Source organism: Schistocerca gregaria, chromosome 2 (genome assembly GCF_023897955.1).
Source record: "Schistocerca gregaria isolate iqSchGreg1 chromosome 2, iqSchGreg1.2, whole genome shotgun sequence".
NCBI lineage: Eukaryota > Metazoa > Arthropoda > Insecta > Orthoptera > Acrididae > Schistocerca > Schistocerca gregaria.
The window spans coordinates 245,628,593-245,651,151 of NC_064921.1; the positions used below are offsets into that span (position 1 = coordinate 245,628,593).

At 37.1% G+C, this 22,559-nt stretch overlaps 1 protein-coding gene across 2 annotated transcripts in view; it reads right to left on the reverse strand.

The window, feature by feature from the left end:
- The window catches only part of LOC126336779 (sphingomyelin phosphodiesterase-like), a 338,554-nt gene that overhangs the window by 38,204 nt on the left and 277,791 nt on the right, over window positions 1-22,559 (reverse strand). For both annotated transcript variants that reach the window (XM_050000797.1, XM_050000796.1), the window contains exons 6-7: window positions 19,493-19,665; window positions 12,159-12,353 (exon numbers count right to left, since the gene is read on the reverse strand). In XM_050000797.1, the coding sequence (XP_049856754.1) occupies window positions 12,159-12,353; window positions 19,493-19,665 (368 nt within the window). The remainder of the gene's footprint in view (window positions 1-12,158; window positions 12,354-19,492; window positions 19,666-22,559) is intronic.

The following is a 22,559-nucleotide window of genomic DNA, read 5'->3' on the forward strand; positions in this document are numbered from 1 at the left end:
GGTATGGGGACAACCTCATGAATCCATGGACTCTGCATATCAGCAGGGGACTGCTCAACCTGGTGGAGGCTCTGTAATGGTGTGGGGTGTGTGCAGTTTCAGTGATATGGAACCCCTGATACATCTGGTTTCGACTCTGACAGATGATGTGCTCATAAGCATCCTATCTGCTCACCTGCATCCATTCATGTCCATTGTGTTTTCTTACAGACTTCGGCAATTCCAGCATGACAATGCAGTATTTCACACATCCAGAATTGCTACAGAGTGGCTCTAGGAATAGTTTTCTGAGTTTGAACACTTCCACTGGCCACCAAACTCCCTAGCTTGGGCATTATTGAGCATATCTGGGATGCTTTGCAACTTGTTGCTCAGAAGAGATCTCCTCGCCCTTGTTCTCTTACAGGTTCATGGTGTCACTTCCCTCCAGCACTACTTCAGACATTAGTTGAGTCCATGCCATGCCATGTCATTTTGTGTCACTTCTGCATGCTCTTGGGGGTCCTACATGATATGAGGCAGGTGTGCCACTTTCTTTGGCTCTTCACTGTACAAGTGTTTTGTAAACAATCTCCTTTGTACTCTGACTACATTTTCCCAATATTCAAAGTCTGTCACTTGCTTTGCCTCTGATTAAGTGTATGTGATCATTCCATTTCATATCTCCACAAACTGCTACAGCCAACTATTTGTATGAGTTGACTGATTCCAATTGTGACTCATAAGCTACTAGGTTTTTGCACTTTGTGACATGTGAACATTTAAAGCAAGTTGCCAGTGTTTGCATCACCTGGAAATCTTATTAATATCCGACTGAATATTTGTGCACCTTTTTTCAGATAGTGCCTCACTATCTGTGAAAAATCTGAGGTTACTATTAATATTTTCTGTCAGATTATTACTATATAACATGAGCTGTAAGGGTGCCAATAAGATACGCTGTGGCATGCCTGAAGTTACTTCTACATCAATTAATGGCTCTTCATCAAAATGAAAAGCTGTGTCCTCTCTACCAAGAAAGTCTGCATAATTGTATAGTTTAGAGTGAATTTGTATTAAACATAATTTGTAGAGTTTTATTTTGCAATCCACAAAAACAATATTGATAGTGATGGGATAAGAAAACTGTTCGTAATAAAGGTTTTTTGGTTCCAATATTGGATCTGCTTAGGCTACTGAAAATCAGTTGAATTGCATTCTAAAAGAACACAGTGGTCATTAGAACTTTAAAATGTGATTTTGGTATTTTTTATACCAGAATAGCAAATATATACGAGAAATATTGACTGATACAAATATTTTGAAGATCTGATATTGGGTTGCTGAGTAAATTATATTTCATATGGACATTTTTGTGTTGTTCTTGCATATACTTAAATGCTGAGCTACCTAGAAGTTAGCTTCACTTCCCTTAGAGTGTAGCATAAAGATAATATATTGCTTGCCTCAGTAGCACTATCATCTGTCATTTAACATTTCCATTAATGACTTGAGAATGACATTATTTTTGAATTACTGTTTTGAGCCACTACATTAGCTAAGTATATTAAATAAATGATGTGACACATAACACTATCTGATCAGAAGCATCAGGACACTCCTATGTACTGTACAATTGACTACTAGTTTTCACAAGAGGTGTATCCACTAGCATAAAAGTATTGTGTTTCAGTATAAACACAAATACAATAGGTTGGGTCAATCAGGAGAGCTCAGTGACTTTGAATGTGACAAGTCACTGGGTGTCATCTAAAGATGAATTTATTAGGGACATTTCAACTTCTATAAAGCTGTCCCAGTCAACTGTTGGTGACGTGATTGCAAAGTGGAAACATGAAGGAACAACTGCAGGTAAGCCAAGACCAGGCAGACTCCATATATTGACTGACACTGAACACTGAGAATTGTGGAATGTAGTGTTAAACATTACATGAAATCAGTGAAGGGATAATGTATGAGTTACAAAGTGCTACCATCAGTCCAGCTAGCACAATGACTGTGTGTATGGAGTTAAAAAGAATGGGATACCATTGTTGACCGGCTCCCATAAATGACACATTTCTATAGTTGATGGTAAGCGATGCTTGAGGTAATGTGAACAGTCAAGATGTCAGACAGTGGATGATTGGAAATAAATTAGCAATCATGATAATTTGTTAACTATGAGTCGTGGCGGTTTCTGTGAGGGCGCACATGCAATCCTGGCTGGTGCCACTTGTGTGCATGTTCCATTGATTCTGGCTCTTATCATATAATCTTGGCTTGGTTGTGTGTTCCCTCTGGTACTGTGTGGTAGTGAGTGGTGTGTGGGACATGAATCTGAATGGGTGTGCCTGAGTACTCAGCATTCTGGAGATTGCAGTGTGTTGAGACCATTCACTGTTGGCCTATGAGGGACCTTGTTTTCCTGCAGCATTGACCATTGCTAGTGGCAAGTTTAGTGGGCAAGTAGCAGCTCTCATCACATGCAACTTAGTTATGAAGTTCATCAGTCAATTGTGGTGTTGTAAACATGTCGAGATGTATTGAACAACTTGTTAGCAGCTACGAGCAGAGGGCAGTACTATCTGGTGTCTACCTGGAGCCCTTAAGCCTCCTTGGCATTTATCTGAAATTATGTGTGAAGACTGTTCAGTAAGTACTGTACAAACAGATTGCCAATTCTGCCCCAGTTTGAACTTGTCATTAATCCAATTCCTTACGCCTTTCAGCGACCCCATTTGGGGATGTGTGTGTCAATCTGGATGTTTCTGTAAGAGCCAAGATAGTGTTTTGCAATGTTAATCTGACACTTAAAATCATTGTTTGTTAGTCTTGAGTATCGTATACTACACATTGTGATTTCTGTTTGGTGAAGACCTTATGGCCCTTCCTGGGGCAAGTTATTGGTTTTGGCCTGTAACTGAAATTTTGTGCACTACACCTAGAGGTACACAAATGTAGGTCAAGTGTGTGTGTAAGCTCATATTTGCACACTGTAAAGGGACACCCTCCTCTAGCATTACTTTTCTTCAACAGAAGTTATCGATACCAAAAATACTTTCTCCTTTTAATCAGGTTAATATTATCTCAGGTGTTTAACTAAAGGAATTTCATATGATTTTGTACATGATGTGGTATATTTCAGACTATAATCCATAAAAAGACATTACTTTATTTTTGTTGTTACAATCAGTATGTACTAACTCTGTATGTACAGTTAAAATTACTCTTCTTCTGGAAACATTATGAAATATCTGGCACACTTAAAATTTTTGTTATTAATTGTGCAGTCAAATGATATTTATTATGTTTATTCTGAATTCATTAATAAAATAATGGTACATATTAACAGAAAGTCATTTGTCAAGAAATTTTGTAAACTCTTTGGAATGTTGTTAGTACTGCAGAATGGAATAGCAGTGGGCATGCCTCAGATATGATCAGACGTGTTTTTATGTTTGGGAATAACAATGTAATTTCCGATTTTGAAGTGGAAATTGTAAAGAGAGTTTGATATAGAAAAATGTGAAAGAGTAAAAATTACAGAAACAGAAACTTCTGCTCAGGCAATATTTCAACATTATTTGTGTCGATTGGAACTGTGAGAACCTATAATATCAAAAAATTTCAGCTTCAAATTCAATATCTAAACATGAAGAAATGGAGCCACCTATGAGAAGAGAAGATAAGTAAAAAAGTTTATTGTATATCTAACTCCTCTCAAAGCTTATTAAAAGAGTTTATTTTGAAGTCAGTGACAATCAACAAATGATGTGAGGGAGGGGTAAATTATAACACTCTCTTACTCAATGTTGAGGAGCCATTCAGGTAATAGGTGTACATTTTAACCAGCTATCTGCCATTTGGTGTGTGTCCAAATAACAGTCTCTATTAGTCCCTAAGAGGCTCCAGTAAAGATGTACGTTGACTTATTTAAGCTTACTTGAATTATTATGTAATTATTCTTTTAAATGACTTTGTGCATTGTTTCTTGTTATTGCCAGGAAGGTTAAAATGCAACTTTTATTAGTGGATTGCTCCTGTACTGAAGTTTTAATAGTTGGTTTCCTTGAAAATAATCTTTAATTGCCCATTTAAGTATTGCTGTGTAAGTAAATTTCTATTGAACTCATTTGCTGTTTGTTGTTTGGTACATGTTGACAGCCTTGTATCAGCAGTGGTTGATGCATTGCTGTTCTGTTGGTCTAGTGCAGGGACACATTTTCCTTCTATTTCGGGGGCTTTTCCATCATCGCAATATATCTAGATGTTGGCAGGTCATGCATGCTTCTGCAGATCACCCATTTCACCCTCAAGTTGAGTAATTAATTGCCATTCTTTTGGTATCATGCTGCAGTGGAGGTTGTCACCAGATTAGGACTTGGCTTTAGCGATTTTGGGGAAGCAGTTTACTCAGTGTTTTGATTGTTGTAAGGTTCTTGTGGGCATGTGATGAAACCCTTTGGGGAAACTGAACACTGAATTTCTTGATTTCTTTTAAAAAAATAATGGTTATTTGTCATTATCCTTTTAATAGTATTTTAAGGGCCCAGTAATTTATTTAAATAGTTAACTTGATTTTAAAAGCCTTTTGGCCATCAGTGAAGTATTACTGTTTGCTTTGGTTTTTATATTTGGCTATCATTTGACCAGCTTGGCCATATCTTGTCTACATGGGAGCAGAATAACATTGTCTTATAAAGCCAAGGTGTCATCATTTGCCTTATGCTCCCTAGTATTATTAGCAAAAGGAAAATTTAATGTGACTATGTACCTCCTAATGGCGAGGCAGCTAACAGACTTTGGATACCAACATTATATGTACTTATAACTAATTTCTCATCTTGGAGAGGACCTGGAGCTTACTGTTGCAGTGGAGATGCATGTATTTTCATGTTTTTCATTTAATGTTTGTTCAACTTTTATTCAAGTCCTATTGTGGAATTAGCCCACAGTTGTAATGCTAGTCATGTACACAGCATGCCACCACAAGTTTATTTAGTCAATTAGCTGTTTGTAATCGGACCACCATTGTATTGTACAGCTGACATGTTCTTCAAGTACCATTTATAATTTTATGTATAATGCAAATGCCCTTATGCATTATGATATTAATTTAAAAACCTTAACTATTTGTATGAATTTGGCAAGAATCTAAGTAACTGTTTGTTGGCTTGTGATAGAATTGTTATTAAATAAAAATATTTGTTTGGGAATGATAAAAGATGCATCTAGTTGGCCACCCTTCCATATATATGTCTGCTTGTGTCTGTATACGTGTGGATGAATGTGTGTGTGTGTGTGTGTGTGTGTGTGTGTGTGTGTGTGTGTGTGTGTGTGTGTGTGAGTGTATACCTGTCCTTTTTTCCCCCAGAGGTAAGTCTTTCCGCTCCCAGGATTGGAATGACTCCTTACCCTCTCCCTTAAACCCATATCCTTTCGTCTTTCCCTCTTTCCTGATGAAGCAACTGTGGGTTGCAAAAGCTTGAAATTTTGCGTGTGTGTTTGTGTGTTTTTTTTTATTGTGTCTATCTACCAGCACTTTCCCATTTATACATACTGTGAAGTGCAATGAACAGGTTATGTTCCATTTTACCAGGTTTTGTGTGCACCACAATTAATCTAAACTAGTCATCAAGAGCTCTGTGTGAGCAATAAGCATGTGGTTATAGTGTGTCCCTAGAATCATGATTTAAAGCCTCTTCTATAAATTTTGTAAGTAGTCCTTAACAGGATAGTTCACCTCTATCTTTTAATGTGTGCCAGTACAGTTTCTTCAGCTTCTCTGTGACACTCTCCCATGGATCAAACAAATCTGTGACCATTTATACTGCTCTCTGTATATGTTCAATTCCACTGTAGTCCTATTTGGTATGGGTCCTATACACTTGAGCAGTATTCCTGAATGGACCACACAAATTATTTGTAAACAACCTCCTTTGTATTCTGATTGCTTTTCCCAGGTACTTTTCCAATAAACTGTTGTCTGCTACTTGCCTTACCCATGACTGAGCCTGTGTGAACATTTCATTTTATATCCCTACAAAGTGTTATGCCCATGTGTTTGTAGGAATTGAGTGATTCTGACTGTGATTCATTGATATTATAGTCATAGGATACTACATATTTTCATTTTGTGAAGAGCACTATTTTACATTTTCATTTCAAGCAAGTGGCCAACCTTTTCACAAATTTATAATCTTATCAAGATCAAACTAAATATATATGCAGCTTATTACAGTTTCTTACAGACAGTATTTCCCTATAGATAACTGCATCATCTGCAAAAAGCCTGAGATTACTAGCAGTTTTAGCAACACGGTCATTAATATACACGAACATCAAGTGTCTAGATACATTTCCCTGGGGCACACCTGAAGTTACTCCTATATCTGATAATGCTGCATCCTCCCTACCAAAAAATCCTTAGTCCATTTACAAATTTCACATTATGCCCCATGTCAATGTACTTTTAACAATACACATAGATGTAGTGAGTCAAACACTTTTTGGAAATCAAGAAATACTACATCCTGACTACTTTTACCCAAAGCTTTCAGTATGCTGTGAGAAAAGAGTGAGTTGGCTTTCGCATGGTTGATGTTTTCGGAATCCAGCATGGAGGAGATCATTCTGTTTGAGATACCTCATTATGCTGGAGTTCAGAATATGTTCTAAGATTCCACACAAAATTGATGTCAAAGATGTTAGATGGCAGTTTTATGTATCACTTCTACTTCCCTTCTTGTAAATGGGTGTGACCTGTGCTTTCTTCCAACTACTGGTACAGTTTTTAGCTCAAAGGATCTGTACTAGATTATATTTAGAAGAGGGCTGAACTCAGCCACAAATTCAGCATATAATCTGATAGGGATTCCTTTTACCCTGTAGCATTGTTCAGTTTTAAGTCTTTCAGCTGATTCTCAACACCACTGATACTAACACTTGTTTCACTCATTTCTTCAGTAGCGCAAGGATTAAATTGGGACTGTTCTCCTGAGCTTTCATTTGTAAATGAAAAGTTAAAAATGGCAGCATTGCAGATTTTGCATTTCCACCCTCAATTTCAGTTCATGTCTCATTTTCAACTGACTGGACACTAACTTGGGTGTCACTAACAGCCAATACATGCAACCAGAATTTCTTAGGGTTTTGTGAAAGATCATTTAACAATATTCTACCATGGTAGTCACTGAAGACATCATGCATTGCTCTCTAGACAGCTAAACATCTTTCACTCAGAATCTCTCTATCTCTACCCTATACTTTGTTTTATATCTATTGTACAGTAGTCTCTCTTTTCTTAGAAATTTCTTTACAGTGACTGTATACCATGGAGGGTTCCTCCCATTATGAATAGTTCTACTTGGTACATATCTATCCATTACATTCTTTTAAACTTGAGCCATAGTTCCCCTACATGCTCCTGTTCTGTGCTAAATATATCAAGTTCCTCATTAAGATATGACATTACTGCTTTTTTTTTATCTAGTTTGCTGAACATATATATCATTCTTCTTCTTTTAGGTGTCCTTCGTGCTTTGATAATCATCGTTGCCACAACCACATTATTATGTGGACATCATAAATAGGTCAGGTCTATTTGTTGCAATTATATCTAATATATTTCCATCATGAGTTGGGTGTCAAACCATCTGTTCTAGGTATTATTCAGAGAAGACAATTAGTAGTGTCTCATAGGATGTCTTGTCATGACCAACACTAACAAAACTGTGGTTTCCTCAGTTGATTGTTGGTTGATTTAAGTCTCCACAAATGATTACAGTGCAGTTGGGAAACTTACATACAAGCAAACTGAGGTTTTCCCTAAAGTTTTTGGTTATATCAGAAGGTGAGTTGGGTGGGGAATAGAAAGATCCAATTACCATTTTATGCCTACTTCCAATACTGAGTCTCGCCCCAACAATCTGGTATGCAGTTTCAATTTCTATTTCAATGGATCTGAGGTTCTTGTCTGCCTCAACAAATACACGACCTCCATTACCCATTAGCTGTCCTTTTGATAAATGCTTAAAATTTTCCCCAAAAATCCCACTGCTATCAATTTCAGGTTTCAACAACCTTTCTGTACCTTGTATTGTATAAGCTTCACTGCTCCTAGTATTTTAAAACTCTCACCTGTGGTGGTGGGGAAGAGGGAGGGGGGCATTCTTTTGGACCTTACACTTACACTTCTGGGTCTCCTTGTGTGCCTCCCACAGAGAGCCAGCTGCCTGGGTAGTGCACAACTGACATTTTTATTTATATGAATCACCTCTGTAAAGAATATTTTTGTGTTCTGGATTGAAGGTAATGTGTTTAATTTTAACAAATTCAGAAGATAATGCATTGAAAATTGGATCTTGCATTTATACCTACATTTCCTTCCAAGAATAGACTCCTTCAGTATAACGAAAATTGTACAAATGGTGCTAATTTCAGCAGTGTTTGTGGTGGAAAGCATAATTTATTCTTTGCCAATCTATCAACAGACTGAATATTATATGAAAGATGTTTCCATATTGATTCATTACAAGAAAGAAACAGTCATGAACTGTAATATTAACTCAGACAAAAAATAGTTGCCATTTGGTGGAGAACTGGGGAAAACTGAGGCAATTATAATGAACTGTGAAATCAAAACTATTAACAGTGTGTTTTTGTTACAGTGGTAAATATTTCAAGTTAATTCATCATTAGTATTTTGCATCCGTTCAATTCCACCAATACGTCAAACAGCACTAATGCTACAATGTTTGTTTATGAAACAAACCCTGATGAAATTATGAACATAATAAAATTGTTACGCAATAAAATCTCTAGTGGCTATGATGAAGTAGCTGACCTCATATTAAAGGTGTGTGCTCTCCATATAGTAAATCCATTATCAACCATCTACAACCAATCATTAAAAACTGGCATTTTTCCAGATGCTCTCAAAATAGCTAAAGTCTCACAATTACTAAAGAAAGGTTCCCCTGACTTAGTATCCAATTATAGACCATTATCCATATTAAGCATCTTTTCAAAAATCCTGGAAAAACTTTTTTATGACAGGCTTATAAATTTCATAAAAAACCACGCACCAATCAGCATTCAACAACATGGTTTTAGTAAATCTTTATCCACCCAGACAGCAATTTTTGAACTGTTGGACCACATATTGAAATCAATTGACCAACATAATATAGCTGCAGGTATCTTCTTAGATCTCTCTAAAGCCTTTGACGTACTAGATCATAAAATACTGCTTGCTAAATTGGAAAGAAGAGGAATAAGAGGTGTGGCTCACAACTGGCTATGCTCTTACCTACAAAACCGCAGACAGAAGGTATCACTTCAATACAATATTAATGTACAGAATAAAATAAATAACACAGTTTTCCTCTCGGAGGAAAGAACAACAAGATATGGTGTTCCCCAGGGTTCTGTTCTAGGGCCATTACTTTTCCTCATTTACATAGTTGATCTTGTTGAACGTATAATCCCACATAAAAACTATCCTGTTTGCTGATGATACAAGCATAGTGTTGACGGGATCTAGCCCTGAATCCCTTCAGGCAATATGTGATAACTCTATGAAAAACCTTTCTGAGTGGTTTAACAAAAATGGCCTAATTGTTAATAGTGGGAAAATTGTATGTATCAACTTCCATCTAATTCCCACATCCAGTCAAAAAACTATCCAAGTAAAGTTAAATAATGATAAAATTGAAAATGTAAATGCAACAAAATTTTTGGGTCTATGGGTCCAACAAAATTTAAAATGGGACACACATGTAAACAACTTATCAAAGAAACTCTCATCATTGTGCTATGGACTAAGAATACTAAAATCTACTACACGTAAATCCACACTAATGCAAGCATACCATGTGCAGTTCCACTCATTGCTCTTATATGGAATCATCTTTTGGGGAAATTCAACTCAAAGCACAAATATATTTAAACTACAAAAAAAGAGCACTAAGGATAATCTATGGCCTCAAAAAGCTGGAATCCTGTAAATGTCAATTTATAAAACTTAATGTTCTAAGCATCCCATCCCTATTCATTCATGAAACAATCCTATTCACCAGGGAATACCTCTCAAGAACAGGCAAATTAATCCAAAACAATGATATACACACTCATTATACCAGAGGGCAATCTAATATCCATCAAATTTTTTCAAGGGCATCATCATACCAAAAATATATCACTCATCTGGGTGTCATATTATACAATAAAATTCCAGAACAAATAAAAACTGCTCCAGATCCAATATTTAAAAATAAACTAAAGGCATTTCTGACAAAGCACTGTTTCTATTCAGTACAAGAATTCCTGGAAATGAAAACTTATAAAGTTCCTTTGTAAAATACTTTGATTAGAATAAAACATTCTGTAGGCAAAATAATAACCTAATTTCTACTACACACAACTATGTTTCAGTTTCACTTCCCAAAATTTTTCAACTCGCTGTATGAATGTACAAGTACACATTCTATTGGTATTAAAACTTAATTGTCTGTGAAATCTCAATGTTAATTGAATGTTTAATGTAGTTTTTAAATGACATTGTCCTTCTGTTCTGTTTCCAGTTGACATTTTCACTATTCTGTAATCTCAGTGATTATTTGTGTAAATTTAAAGTAGCACTACATTGCCTACATGTTTCTTAGTTCCCCATGTAAATTGTTTGTATTCTCTGTACATGAAGTTACTATATTCATCAATGAATAATTTTGTGTACATTTTTTTAAATGGCAGTCCATTGCCTATTTTTTTTCTCCAAACTACATATTTGTTAAGAAAAATGACTTGTCCTATATCATGTGTACTTTGTACAATATGTGATCCACAGGATAAATAAATAAATACAAATACAAATACAGTTTTATATTCATGTGTATTTTATTTTTGTATTACTGGTAATCAAGTGAAAATGATGATTTAATAGTTAGGTGTTTTCTAATGTAACAGTAACTACAGCAGTATGTTAAACTTCACTTAAGCAATTTCTCACAAACTAAAACAATTGATATGGTAACAGTTTATGAAAATGATAGTTGCTACTCACCATATAGTGGAGATACTGAGTAGCAGATAGGCACAACAAAAAGACTGTCAGAAAATTAACTTTCAGCCAACAAGGTCTTTGTCGGAGATGAAACACACACACACACACACACACACACACACACACACACACACACACACACACACACACACACACACAACGACTGCGGTCTCTGGTTGCTGAGGCCACATTGCGGGAGCATATAGAAGAAGGTGAAGAGAGGGTAGGGCAGCTAGGTGCAGTCAGGCAGTTAGACAGGGTCAAGGCGGAGGGGGGTCAGTGGAAAAGAAAAGAGATAAAAAGACTGAGTGGCTGTGTTGCTGGAATAGAGGACTGTGTAACTTTAGAATGGGAATATGGAAGGGGATAGAGGGTAAGGACAAAGACCAATGAAGGTTGAGGCCAGGAGGATTATGGGGACATAGGATATAGGATATACTGCAGTTCCCATCTATGCAATTCAGAATTTGCACCAACACTACCTTTTCTGAATTGTGCAGGTGGGAACTCTCTCTGCAATATATCCTGTTCCCGTAACCCTCCTGGCCTTAACCTTTGTCAGTCGTCATCCTCTAGTCCCTTCCCTGTTCCCATTCCAGCACTACACAGTCCTCTACTCCACCATGGACCAACACTCTTTTTCCACTCTACTTTTCCTCTAACACTCCCGCATCTGTCTAGCCTCCTGACTGCACCTATCTGCCGTACCCTCTCTCCACTGTGACCCTGTATGCTACCACAAGCAGCACTTTACTATCCCCCACCCCTATCCTAGTATCCCTCCACCTCCCTGCCCAGGTCTCCTCCTTACCCCCTCCATCCGGTTGTGTCTCCCATCATGCACAGATGCTCACAGTGTGGCCTCAGCAGCTAGAGGCTGTGGTCATGTGTGTGTGAGTTTCATCTATGTGTGCGTTTTCTATTCTGATGAAGACGCTGTTGCCTAAAAGCTCATTTTCTGACAGTCAGCATCTCTGCTATATGATGAATGACCGTTATCCTTTTCATAATATTGCTACATTCCATCATGGATTTTCCACAGTACAGTGCCATATGAGGAATTTTACTGAAAAAAATGTATTGACAGTAATAATGTAAAATAAAATTGGCTCACCAGTTATATTTATAGCACACATTGTTGTTGAGAGATATGATCCGAAGTCCTGGTCTCACAAGGGTTGTATAATATCCCCCCTTCATAACAGTTGGTACTATGTCAGCTGGTAGCCATGTCTGCCACAGACTTGCCATTGTTTCATAAAGCCATTTGGAGGATACAGTATCATCTGTTACATCATCAGGTGCGTACCTGTTTTAAAAATTACAGACAAAAAGAATATCTGCAAATTACAAATAATCAGTTTTAGGAATTTACACATTATTAATCAATAATTTAGACATAATGTCTGTTCAGACAAACACAATTTATTGAGTGTAAAAAACAGTTTTGATCACATTTATTTAACTTTAATGTTGTAGAAACAGTTCTCAGCTGAAATGTCGGATGTTGCTGTGAAATACTTACGATACTCCATTGGCACAATTGACCGATATCTTGAGGTGTCACAAACCTGCAATTTATATGCATATATTTTACTCCTCTTGCAAGGAGACAATGCCCTCTCCTGCAAGTTAAGTTACCTTATGCATATCCCATCTTCCAAATTCCTATTACCCAAGTAGCTGTTCCCATATTTTTTCATTTCTCCAGTTGTAATACTACATGTATAAATGTCTAACAGTGGTTATATTAAGAACAGTCATAGTGACCGACATCTTCGGGTGTCACAAACCTGAAGATGTCATTCAGTTGCGCTGATGAAATATTGTGAGGGTTTTATGATGACATCTGCTGTCTCACCTGAGAACCATTTCTACAAATAGTCTGTCACAAAAGCCTCAAAAAAATAATGTTAATGGTATTAGCACTTTTGGTTGGTAGACCATTGTCAGACAGATTTAAGGTGACAGAAACATGTGCTTCAAGGTAAACCCAAATGATACACCTCTCCTCAGCTTGTGACTGATACCATTCAGGTGCTGCTGCTTCAAATAGTGTCCGATGATGGGATATTGACCAAAAGCACTAACAATTTAGCACTTTGACTGTTTTTTATATAATCAGTGTTAGATATTCATAAACATGGTGTCTCACCTTACTCTGCGACCTCAAATATCTCTGGAACAACAACAGATATTCAAAAATGGTTTTCACCACCATGAACATACCACAGGGGCTTAGGAAACCAAATACTATACAAAATTTTAAAACGTAAACAAATAATATTTTCAATACAAACTTGTGTATTTTTAAGTTGACACCACCTATTATTTTGTATGCAATCAGTAACATGAAAAATAGCAAAAATAATGGTGTTAGTTGCATCGCAATACATCAATTACATACCGAGAAATTGCATAGCAAAGTTGATGCTTGAAATAAATGCAACACACAGCTAGCACACATCCTGAGACTCAAGCGTGCACCTCACACCACCAGTAATCATGATGTGGTTGATGTACTACTTCAGTGGAGTGTTAATGTATGGTGTGATATTGTATGACAACACATCATTGGCCCATATTTCATTAATGGCACTTCTGAAGGGGAATAGTTAGCCCCTTCTTGAGCTGTACCTTTCTTGAACTGATCCACCTCTTATAATGTGTCAAATAATGCTGTCTCAGAATGATGGACGTCCTGCACATAATGTTTATTGTTGTGAAATGACAACCAGATGTACAATCACTGGTAACACACTTGGTTTCACGTTTCTAAACGTCATAAGTTCTGAAATATGTGGCTTGTAAAGAATAGCAATGGTGTCACAGTTTCCGACATAATGCATTGCATGTAGTACTGTGCTCAGAGCAGGGGTTGCCTGCACTGGTGCCTGTATCCTGCCGTGAACATACCAATATCACCATGGCACATTCTACCTTCAGTGTACAAGTGTCTCCTAATCTGGTCTGCTGAAGTGCACTCATACTCTAATGTAATTCACATACGTTGCCATATAAAACTTGTTCTTGTGGCTTGTTACGTTTGCCATCATCTAGTCGATATGCCGGCCTTCAGTAATGAAGAAAAACTAGATATTATTTTAATTTATGGTGAATGTCCCAGAAATGCAACTGCAGCTGTGACACTGTATGCTGAAGGCTACCCAGTTTGGCGGTGTCTGTTATGTTGGACCATTGGCAACATCTGCAAGACACTCACGGAAACAGGAAGCTGGGCACCCACAAAACTTTGATGTATAACGCCAGTGACTGTCAATAGAAATGGTATTGCTGTTCTGGCTGCTGTAGTGCACAATCCTCAGGTGGGTGTATGAGAAATTGCATGAGGTGTACGAATAAGCCACAGTAGTGTGTGCAGAATCTTACATCAGCATCGGTTTCACCTGTTCCGTATCTCACTGCACCAAGAGCTCCACGGGAATGACTTTGAATCCCTCATTGCATTATGTCATTTTGCACTTCAGCAGTTGCAGGGTAATCCAGTATTCCTAAGCAATATGTTGTTCATTTACATTTACATTTACATTTACAAATCACGGTAATGTGAATCTGCAGAACATGCACTACTGGTCTGTGCAAAATACCCACTGGATTTGCCAAGTTGCTCATCAATGACAGTGGAGTGTCAATGTTTGTTGCGGTATAATTGCTAACTGTATTGTAGGTCCCTATTTTTTACTGTGGAACATTGAATGGACAGCGATATGCATCATTTCTTCAACACACTCTAGCACTCCTCATGGAGGATCTAGGATTGGAAACTCATCTACCAATGTGGTTCCAACATGATGGGTGTCCTGCACACATTGCAAAAGTTGCCAGAGACATTCCAATGTGACATTTCCAAATAGGTGGATGAGGTGGGGAGGTACTGTACGATGGCCAGCATGGTCCCCTGACTTTACGCCATCAGACTTCTTTCTCTGGGGTGTAGTGAGAGACAGAGTGTATCAAGAACCCCCAATAACAGTACATTATATGCAACATTGTATTACTGCAGTGTGTGTGGCAATATCTGTAGAAACTCTACAATCTTTGCAACACTCTCTTGTTACCCATCTGCAAACATGTATTGATGCAAATGGAGGGCTCTTCGAACATATGTTGATGTGACACAGTTTCATTGGTCAAGATGTGGGTGTATTTTCTATGCTACATGTAAAGCACAACAATACAGTTTCTGTGGGTGATAGGACACTAGTAAATGTGTTTAGCAAAGTGAATTCAAGTGTGTTATCTCTAACGGTAGCTCTAGTTGTTGCCATTTTGCTAGAATAAACATACATTTACAATTTGAAAAACCTAAATTTGCATTGGATGTGTTACTTGTTTATTTTTGTGGATTGTGCATACCTTCCCATTGTGCGAGCCCCTGACACAGGCAGCATGAGGTGCATGCTTGAGTCTCAGGATGTGTGCTAGCTATCTGCTTCTTTTATTTCAAGCATCAACTTTGCTTCACAATTTCTTGGAATGTACGTAATTGACATATTGTGATGCAACCAACACCATTATTTTTGGATTTTTCATGCTATTGAATGCATATAAAATAATAGTGGGTGTTCATTTAAAAATACACAAGTTTGGGTTGAAAATAGCATGTATTTATATTTTAAAATTTTGCATAGTATTTAGTTTCCTAAGCCCCTGCCGTACATTCATGGTGGTGAAAACCATTTTTGAATATCTGTTGTTACTCCAGAGATATCTGAGGTAGCATAGTTAGGTGAGACACCCTGTATATATTATTACATTTCGAGAAATGAAAAAATATGGGAACAGCCATTTGGTTAATAGGAGTTTGGAACACAGGATACACATAATGTAACTTAACTTGCAGGAGAAGGCATTGACACATTGCAAGAGGAGTAAGATGTATGCATATAAACTGCAATATAATATCTGCAGTATAGTCATTGAGTGAAAATCCATCATCCAGTACTACATCCCCATGTTAGCAATAAAGCTTATTGCAGCTCAGTGCTCATGTAAAATACATCTACATCTACATCTACATACATACTCCACAATCCACTGTATGGTGTGTGGTGGAGGGTACCTCGTACCACAACTAGCATCTTCTCTCCCTGTTCCACTCTAAAACAGAATGAGGGAAAAATGACTGCCTGTATGCCTCTGTACAAACCCTAATCTCTCTTATCTTATCTTTGTGGTCTTTCCATGAAATATAAGTTGGCGGCAGTAAAATTTTACTGCAGTCAGCTTCAAATGCTGGTTTTCTAAATTTACTCAGTAATGATTCACGAAAAGAATGGCTCCTTTCCTCCAGAGACTCCCACCCAAGTTCCTGAAGCATTTCTGTAACACTCGCGTGATGATCAAGCCCACCAGCAACAAATCTAGCAGCCTGCCTCTGAATTGCTTCTATGTCCTCCCTCAATCTGACCTGATAGGAATCCCAAAAGCTCGAGCAGTACTCAAGAATAGGTCATATTAGTGTTTAATAAGCGGTCTCCTTTACAGATGAACCACATCTGCCCAAAATTCTACCAATGAACCGAAGATGACTATCCACCTTCCCCACAACTGCCATTACATGCTTGTCCCACTTCATATCGTTCTGCAGTGTTACGCCCAAATATTTAATCGATGTGATTGTGTCAAGCGTTACACTACTAATGGAGTATTCAAACATTACAGGATTCTTTTTCCTATTCATCTCCATTAACTTACATTTATCTATATTTAGAGTTAGTTGCCATTCTTTACACCAATCACAAATCCTGTCCAAGTCATCTAGTTCCTCCTACAGTCACTCAATGATGACACCTTCCCGTACACCACAGCATCATCAACAAACAGCCACACATTGCTATCCAACCTATCCAAAAGATCATATATGCAGATAGAAAACAAAAGCGGACCTACCACACTTCCCTGGGGCACTCCAGATGATACCCTCACCTTTGATGAACACTCACCATTGAGGACAATGTACTGGGATCTGTTACTTAAGAAGTAAAACTGGGTTTGCATGATAACTCACTTTCTGTAGCCCATAGATATACAGGGTGATTATAATCAAAGTTAAACTTTCAAAATGCTGTAGAAATAACACCACTGGTCAGAATGGTGTCAAATTGTTATGGAATATTATCAGAGAAGCGGAGGAAGCATATGGCACAAGAAAAAAAATAGTGTGAAAATTGATCAATAGATGGCGGTGTATGCGTCAGAATATGTAAATGAAAACACCTGTTATGTGTATGATCCTTTGAAGTTGAAGTTGGTATAAACACACCAGGACATGGCTTTTCCTCCTTTTTCATCTGCAACATTCAACATGACTGTCTAAATGCAGGATCATACTCTGCTTTTAAAGCTGTATTGTAAGAATGATGACTGTGCACACATCACTCTGCAGAAGTTCCAGAAACTGAAGGGTTAAAAAAAAGGCATAGGTCCGATGACTAGTGTGGGTCTGGAGAAAATGATTCAGAAATTCGAAAAGACCAGTTCTTTTGGTGCACAACCTGATAGAGTGAGGAAATGAATTAATTTGACATCAGTGGAAGCAGTGGCCATGGCAGTGCAGGTGGAGACAAGTGATATTGTGCAACCATGTAGTGCACGGAGAATTGCCCGAACATTGGACATACCCATGAGCACAGTAAAATCCTACAAAACATCCTTCTTTGCTGTCAATTCAATATAACCCATGTGCATGAGTTGCTTGCTGTTGACCTGCTGGCAAGAGAGGCCTTTTGTTTAGAATTTCTTGCTTACATGGAAGTGGACAGTGATTGGCTGTGGAAGATTTTGTGGACCAATGAAGCCCACTTCCATCTGACAGGATATGTCAATACACAGAACTGTTGGATATGGCAACGGAAAATCCACATGCAAATCAACCAGTACCACTTCATTCTGAAAAGGTCACTGTATGGTGTGGGTTTACAGCATCATTTATCATAGGACCATATTGTTTCAAAGAGATAGGTGCTTCCAGTCCTGTTACCTGTACTGTCACTAATAAGTCTTTTGTGCAACCACATCATTCCAGCTCTCCAGCAGTGTGGATGGGATCATTTTTATGCAAGATGGCGCACCTCTGCACACTGAAAATCCAGTTAAGCAGCTGCTGAAGCGGCACTTCAGAAATGCTAGAATCATCAGCTGCCATTTCCCTACAGCCTGGCCACCCCCATCACTTGATCTTAATCTGCATGACTTCTGGTTGTTTGAAAGATGTTCTGTTCAGTGTTCCAATTGCAAACTTTTCTGCATTGAAGGCAAGCATTGCACAACACATTCTGAACATGATGCCGGAAACACACAGTTGTTGAACATGCTGTTTCTTGATTTCAACTTGTTTCAGAAAACAGTGAACAACAAATTGAATATTTTTTGCAGTCACATGGAAATTAATAATCTTATCTGATTTTGATTGATGCTTTTTATGCAGTTTTTGGCCTCAGGCCAATTAAAAACTGATGTGGATGATGCTTTTTGTGCAGTTTTTGGCCTCAGGACAATTAAAAACTGATTTTTCTTGTCTGATGTGTTATGACCTTGCTGTGATGGATGGGCTTATGTAACTAACAGTATTACACCTGTACACCCATACATACTGAGTAATACAGTTTGTCTAATGACAAAAGTACGCCTTAGGCATTTTTGTATGATTCATTTGTCATTTTTAGTCAACCACTATTAAATTACGATTCTTACAGCGCCATCTATTGCGACATTTTGTAACTATTTATTTTTCTTCTGCATTCATTTTCCCCCTTCTCCGATAATATTCTGTTGCAATTTGATGTCATTCTACAGCAGTTTGAAAGTTTAACTTTAATTATAATTACCCTGTCTTTTGGTTGGTGGATGCATCACAACAGGAGAGGAGTCAACATTTCTGTAAGCCTTATAGTTGAAATCTTATTGTTAAAGGTAATGTGCATGTTGCTGCTCCCTGTCAATAATGTGGTAAATACCTAGTCAAGGAATTAGAAGAAGTCTTCTAGCAGGAAGCTCACATGTTCTGACACTACCATCAGCCAAGAGGTATCTATAAGCGACTGAAAATGACTTATCAGTTGAAACCACCTCAGCCATCAAAGAATTTATGGGAACATTTGACTGAAATAAACTTAATTGTTATAAGTGATGTGCTCACTGCTGCTCTCTGCTGATCAAATGACAAATATGAATATCCTTATGTTGTCTCCCAAACATTCAGAGTGCTCTCAGAGGGCATTAATCTGCCTCCAAAATTTTTTTATTTTTTTTTTTTATTTAGAATGATATAGCTTTTAAGTTTCTATTGAATATATTACAAATTTAGTTCAAATGAACATTTTTTTTCTTGCCTCAGTGGATTAGAGAAAGTGATTATACTTTTGAAAATGTCTTTACAATAGCTAAATTTAGCGATCCTTTTGATATACTGGAAAGCAGACTTACTGGTTGAAAGGATGTGCTTCATGGTTGCCAAATGCTGGGAAAACAGGAGCTTCACCAAATGCCTGTTTCAGTGTTGGATAAAAAAGCTGGAATGACTCGTTATTCCTTTGTATGCTTGTCTGCCACACTCCATGGTCAATGATGTCACCAGTAAAGTAAACATAATTGATGTCCTGTGGAACAAAGAATGTCAGAACTTGCACTGCAAAAACTGTCATATGTAAATTAATTTCACAAGATATCCTGTTGTTTATTATCACATAACACTATTTTATTTTTACAGCAGTGGGACAATGGTAGGTTTTATCAGTACATGTAATTTTTAAAAACTTACCATAATAGAGTTTATTCTTTGTCACTGTTTGCCATTTTGATACCAGAATAAATTGTACTGTTTAATAAAGGGAGAAAAACTGGCATTAAAATATTACAGCAACTGCAAGATGAATTCAGAGAAGGATAACTATGTAGTCCCTCACTGTGGCATTAGGAGAAACTGCTGAGTCACATTCTTGTGAATTAGAAACCAAACATTGATTGACCTTTCTGGATTTTCTGTACAACTGAACTACTCAAAATCTCCACTAATGGCACTGAAAATAAATTCCTTCCATAAAATTACAAAGAGATTTTTACTATGTGCTGTCATTACTTTAGGAAATTTAAAGTGATTTCTGCACAATTTTCTGGATGGTGATCCTATATATCTAGGTGCCTTCTGCCATATGAAAATAAACATAGCTCTTTAGGAATTTTCCCACAGCAGTATGCCATACTGTAGACAGGAGTGGAAGAAAGTGAAATAACATTTACACAATAACTAGCTCTACACCCTCTGTCTTAATTTATACACAAAAATAGATGGACAAGTCTGCTGCACAAATAATTAATTTGTGAAAGTGCATTGTGACTACACCATTGCTTGTATTCCATAACAAATTCTCACTTTCATAATGAAGTTATATAATTGCTAGTGTTCACAACTGGAGATTGCTTTAATACTGGTACACAAAACAAAGAAATGTGATTCATTAACATTGAAATTAAGAGCTTCAGGTTTTTCTATCTTTTACATTCTATGATGTGTAATTGTATGCTTGCCAAGTCATTTGCTGTTCATTATATGAGGGACAGTAATAAAAATAACAGACAGGACACTTCACCATCTACATTTACAATGTCTAGTATTGATTTTGAGTGAACTTAATTTTCCAAATTCTGCCAACAGATCTCTGTTCAAACAGAGAAGCCTATTATAAGATCTCTCTCTCTCTCTCTCTCTCTCTCTCTCTCTCTCTCTCTCTCTCTCTCTCTCTCTCTATCATGCACACACATGAGTATGCAGGCACTCATGCACGTGAGTGCACACAAACACACACACACACACACACACACACACACACACACATGCCTCAGACATGGATCTATGGGTTAATGGCACCAAAATTCTTCATAATTTAATGGACATCGTCTTTATTCTGATACTGGTTGAATTACCTTTTCCCAAACACTTTTTTCCCCTCTTATCTTTCTATTAAGTCCCCACAAAGGAGCGACTTGTTCCAAAGTATTGATATTGATTGGCCTTTGTATTTCTCACTGTTCTTGATTCTCTCCCAATCACTTAATTTTTCTGGTAAACAAATTTGTTTCCTTAAAACCTGGAGTTTCAATTGTTTAAATTTGCTACACGTATTTTATTAGTGTTACTAGACTTTACTGTGACTGAGCTATAGAATGTATACAATCTGAACTGGGGTACAGAAGCATGTTGACTAGTGTTCTTGGAAGTAATTCGTTGTCAATACTTCATTGAGGCTTCTACTCTCATACAGTCTCATTTAGCTTTGTTTCACTTCATGCCCTGCCTAATATTTCAATTTAATTCCTGAATAATACTTCTTGTTACAATGGCAACCTCCATTTAATTGACTAAATTGACTTCTGGTTCCAAAAGCTTATTGGTGTATGCTGCTACCTGATATTTAGGAACATTATTTATGTTAGTTTGCTGGTGGTTGTTCTCTCTTGTAATTCATAAATAGTAAAAGATGCACAGTTACAGATGCAATATAGCAATATGTAAGCCAATCAGAATTCTTTCATTTCCTTAGAGATCATTTGTTGTCTTTTGGCAAAGGCCTATGAACATAAGTGGAAGCAATGTTATCCTCACACCCTTTCCTGTACAAATCAAACATTGGAAGCATGTCTCAGTGTTCATTTCTAAAGGAATGTCTGAGCGCAGAGAATAAAATTGCAGTTCCTTCATTAATGTTGTCAGTTTTTTTCTGATGTGGTCATTGATGATTGAGAAGTCATGTACATTTGTCTGGGAATTTAAATATGTCTGGGTTGATTTGAGGGATCTCATGATAACAACAACATGAAACAGAATGAATTGCCTAGTTTGATTCAACCTCATCTGCAATGGCTATCACTATGGACTTAATACATGAAGTGAACTTACAGCTGGGTACACTTTGAATATCTTTTATCTGTCACTTCTTTTGATTTATATTGCAATGTGTAATTATAACTTAACAGGAAACATCAAACATATTGCAAGTGGAATCAGAAACCAGCAACAAATAATCTGTAGGAAAATAAACATGTGTGTAACAGAAAATATACCAATAATGAAGGTTTTCGTTTACGACTGAATAGAAAATGCTACAGTAGAGTTCATTTCCTTTTCTACTTGTGTATACACCTCAGTGAAATATTGGTGTTTTGATACTTATTTAACTTAATAATTATTAACATTTATAAGTAAAAGAAGGAAAAGACAACCACTCACATATGGCTGATTGATGTGTAGTGCACAGAAATAGGCAACATAAAACAGTATTGACACTAGATTTGAGCTCTTGTTCTGGGTGTCTGTGTGATTGTGTGTAAGAATGTGAGCACTTTTGCTAGAGGAAGAGCAAGAGCTTGAAAGATAATGTGAATCCTGTTTCCTGTTGCATGTTTCTATGTACCACACATCAGTCAGCTATAGGTGAATGGTTAAATTTCCTTTATTTTAGATATTATTCTGCCCAATATTTCCATTATTGTCATT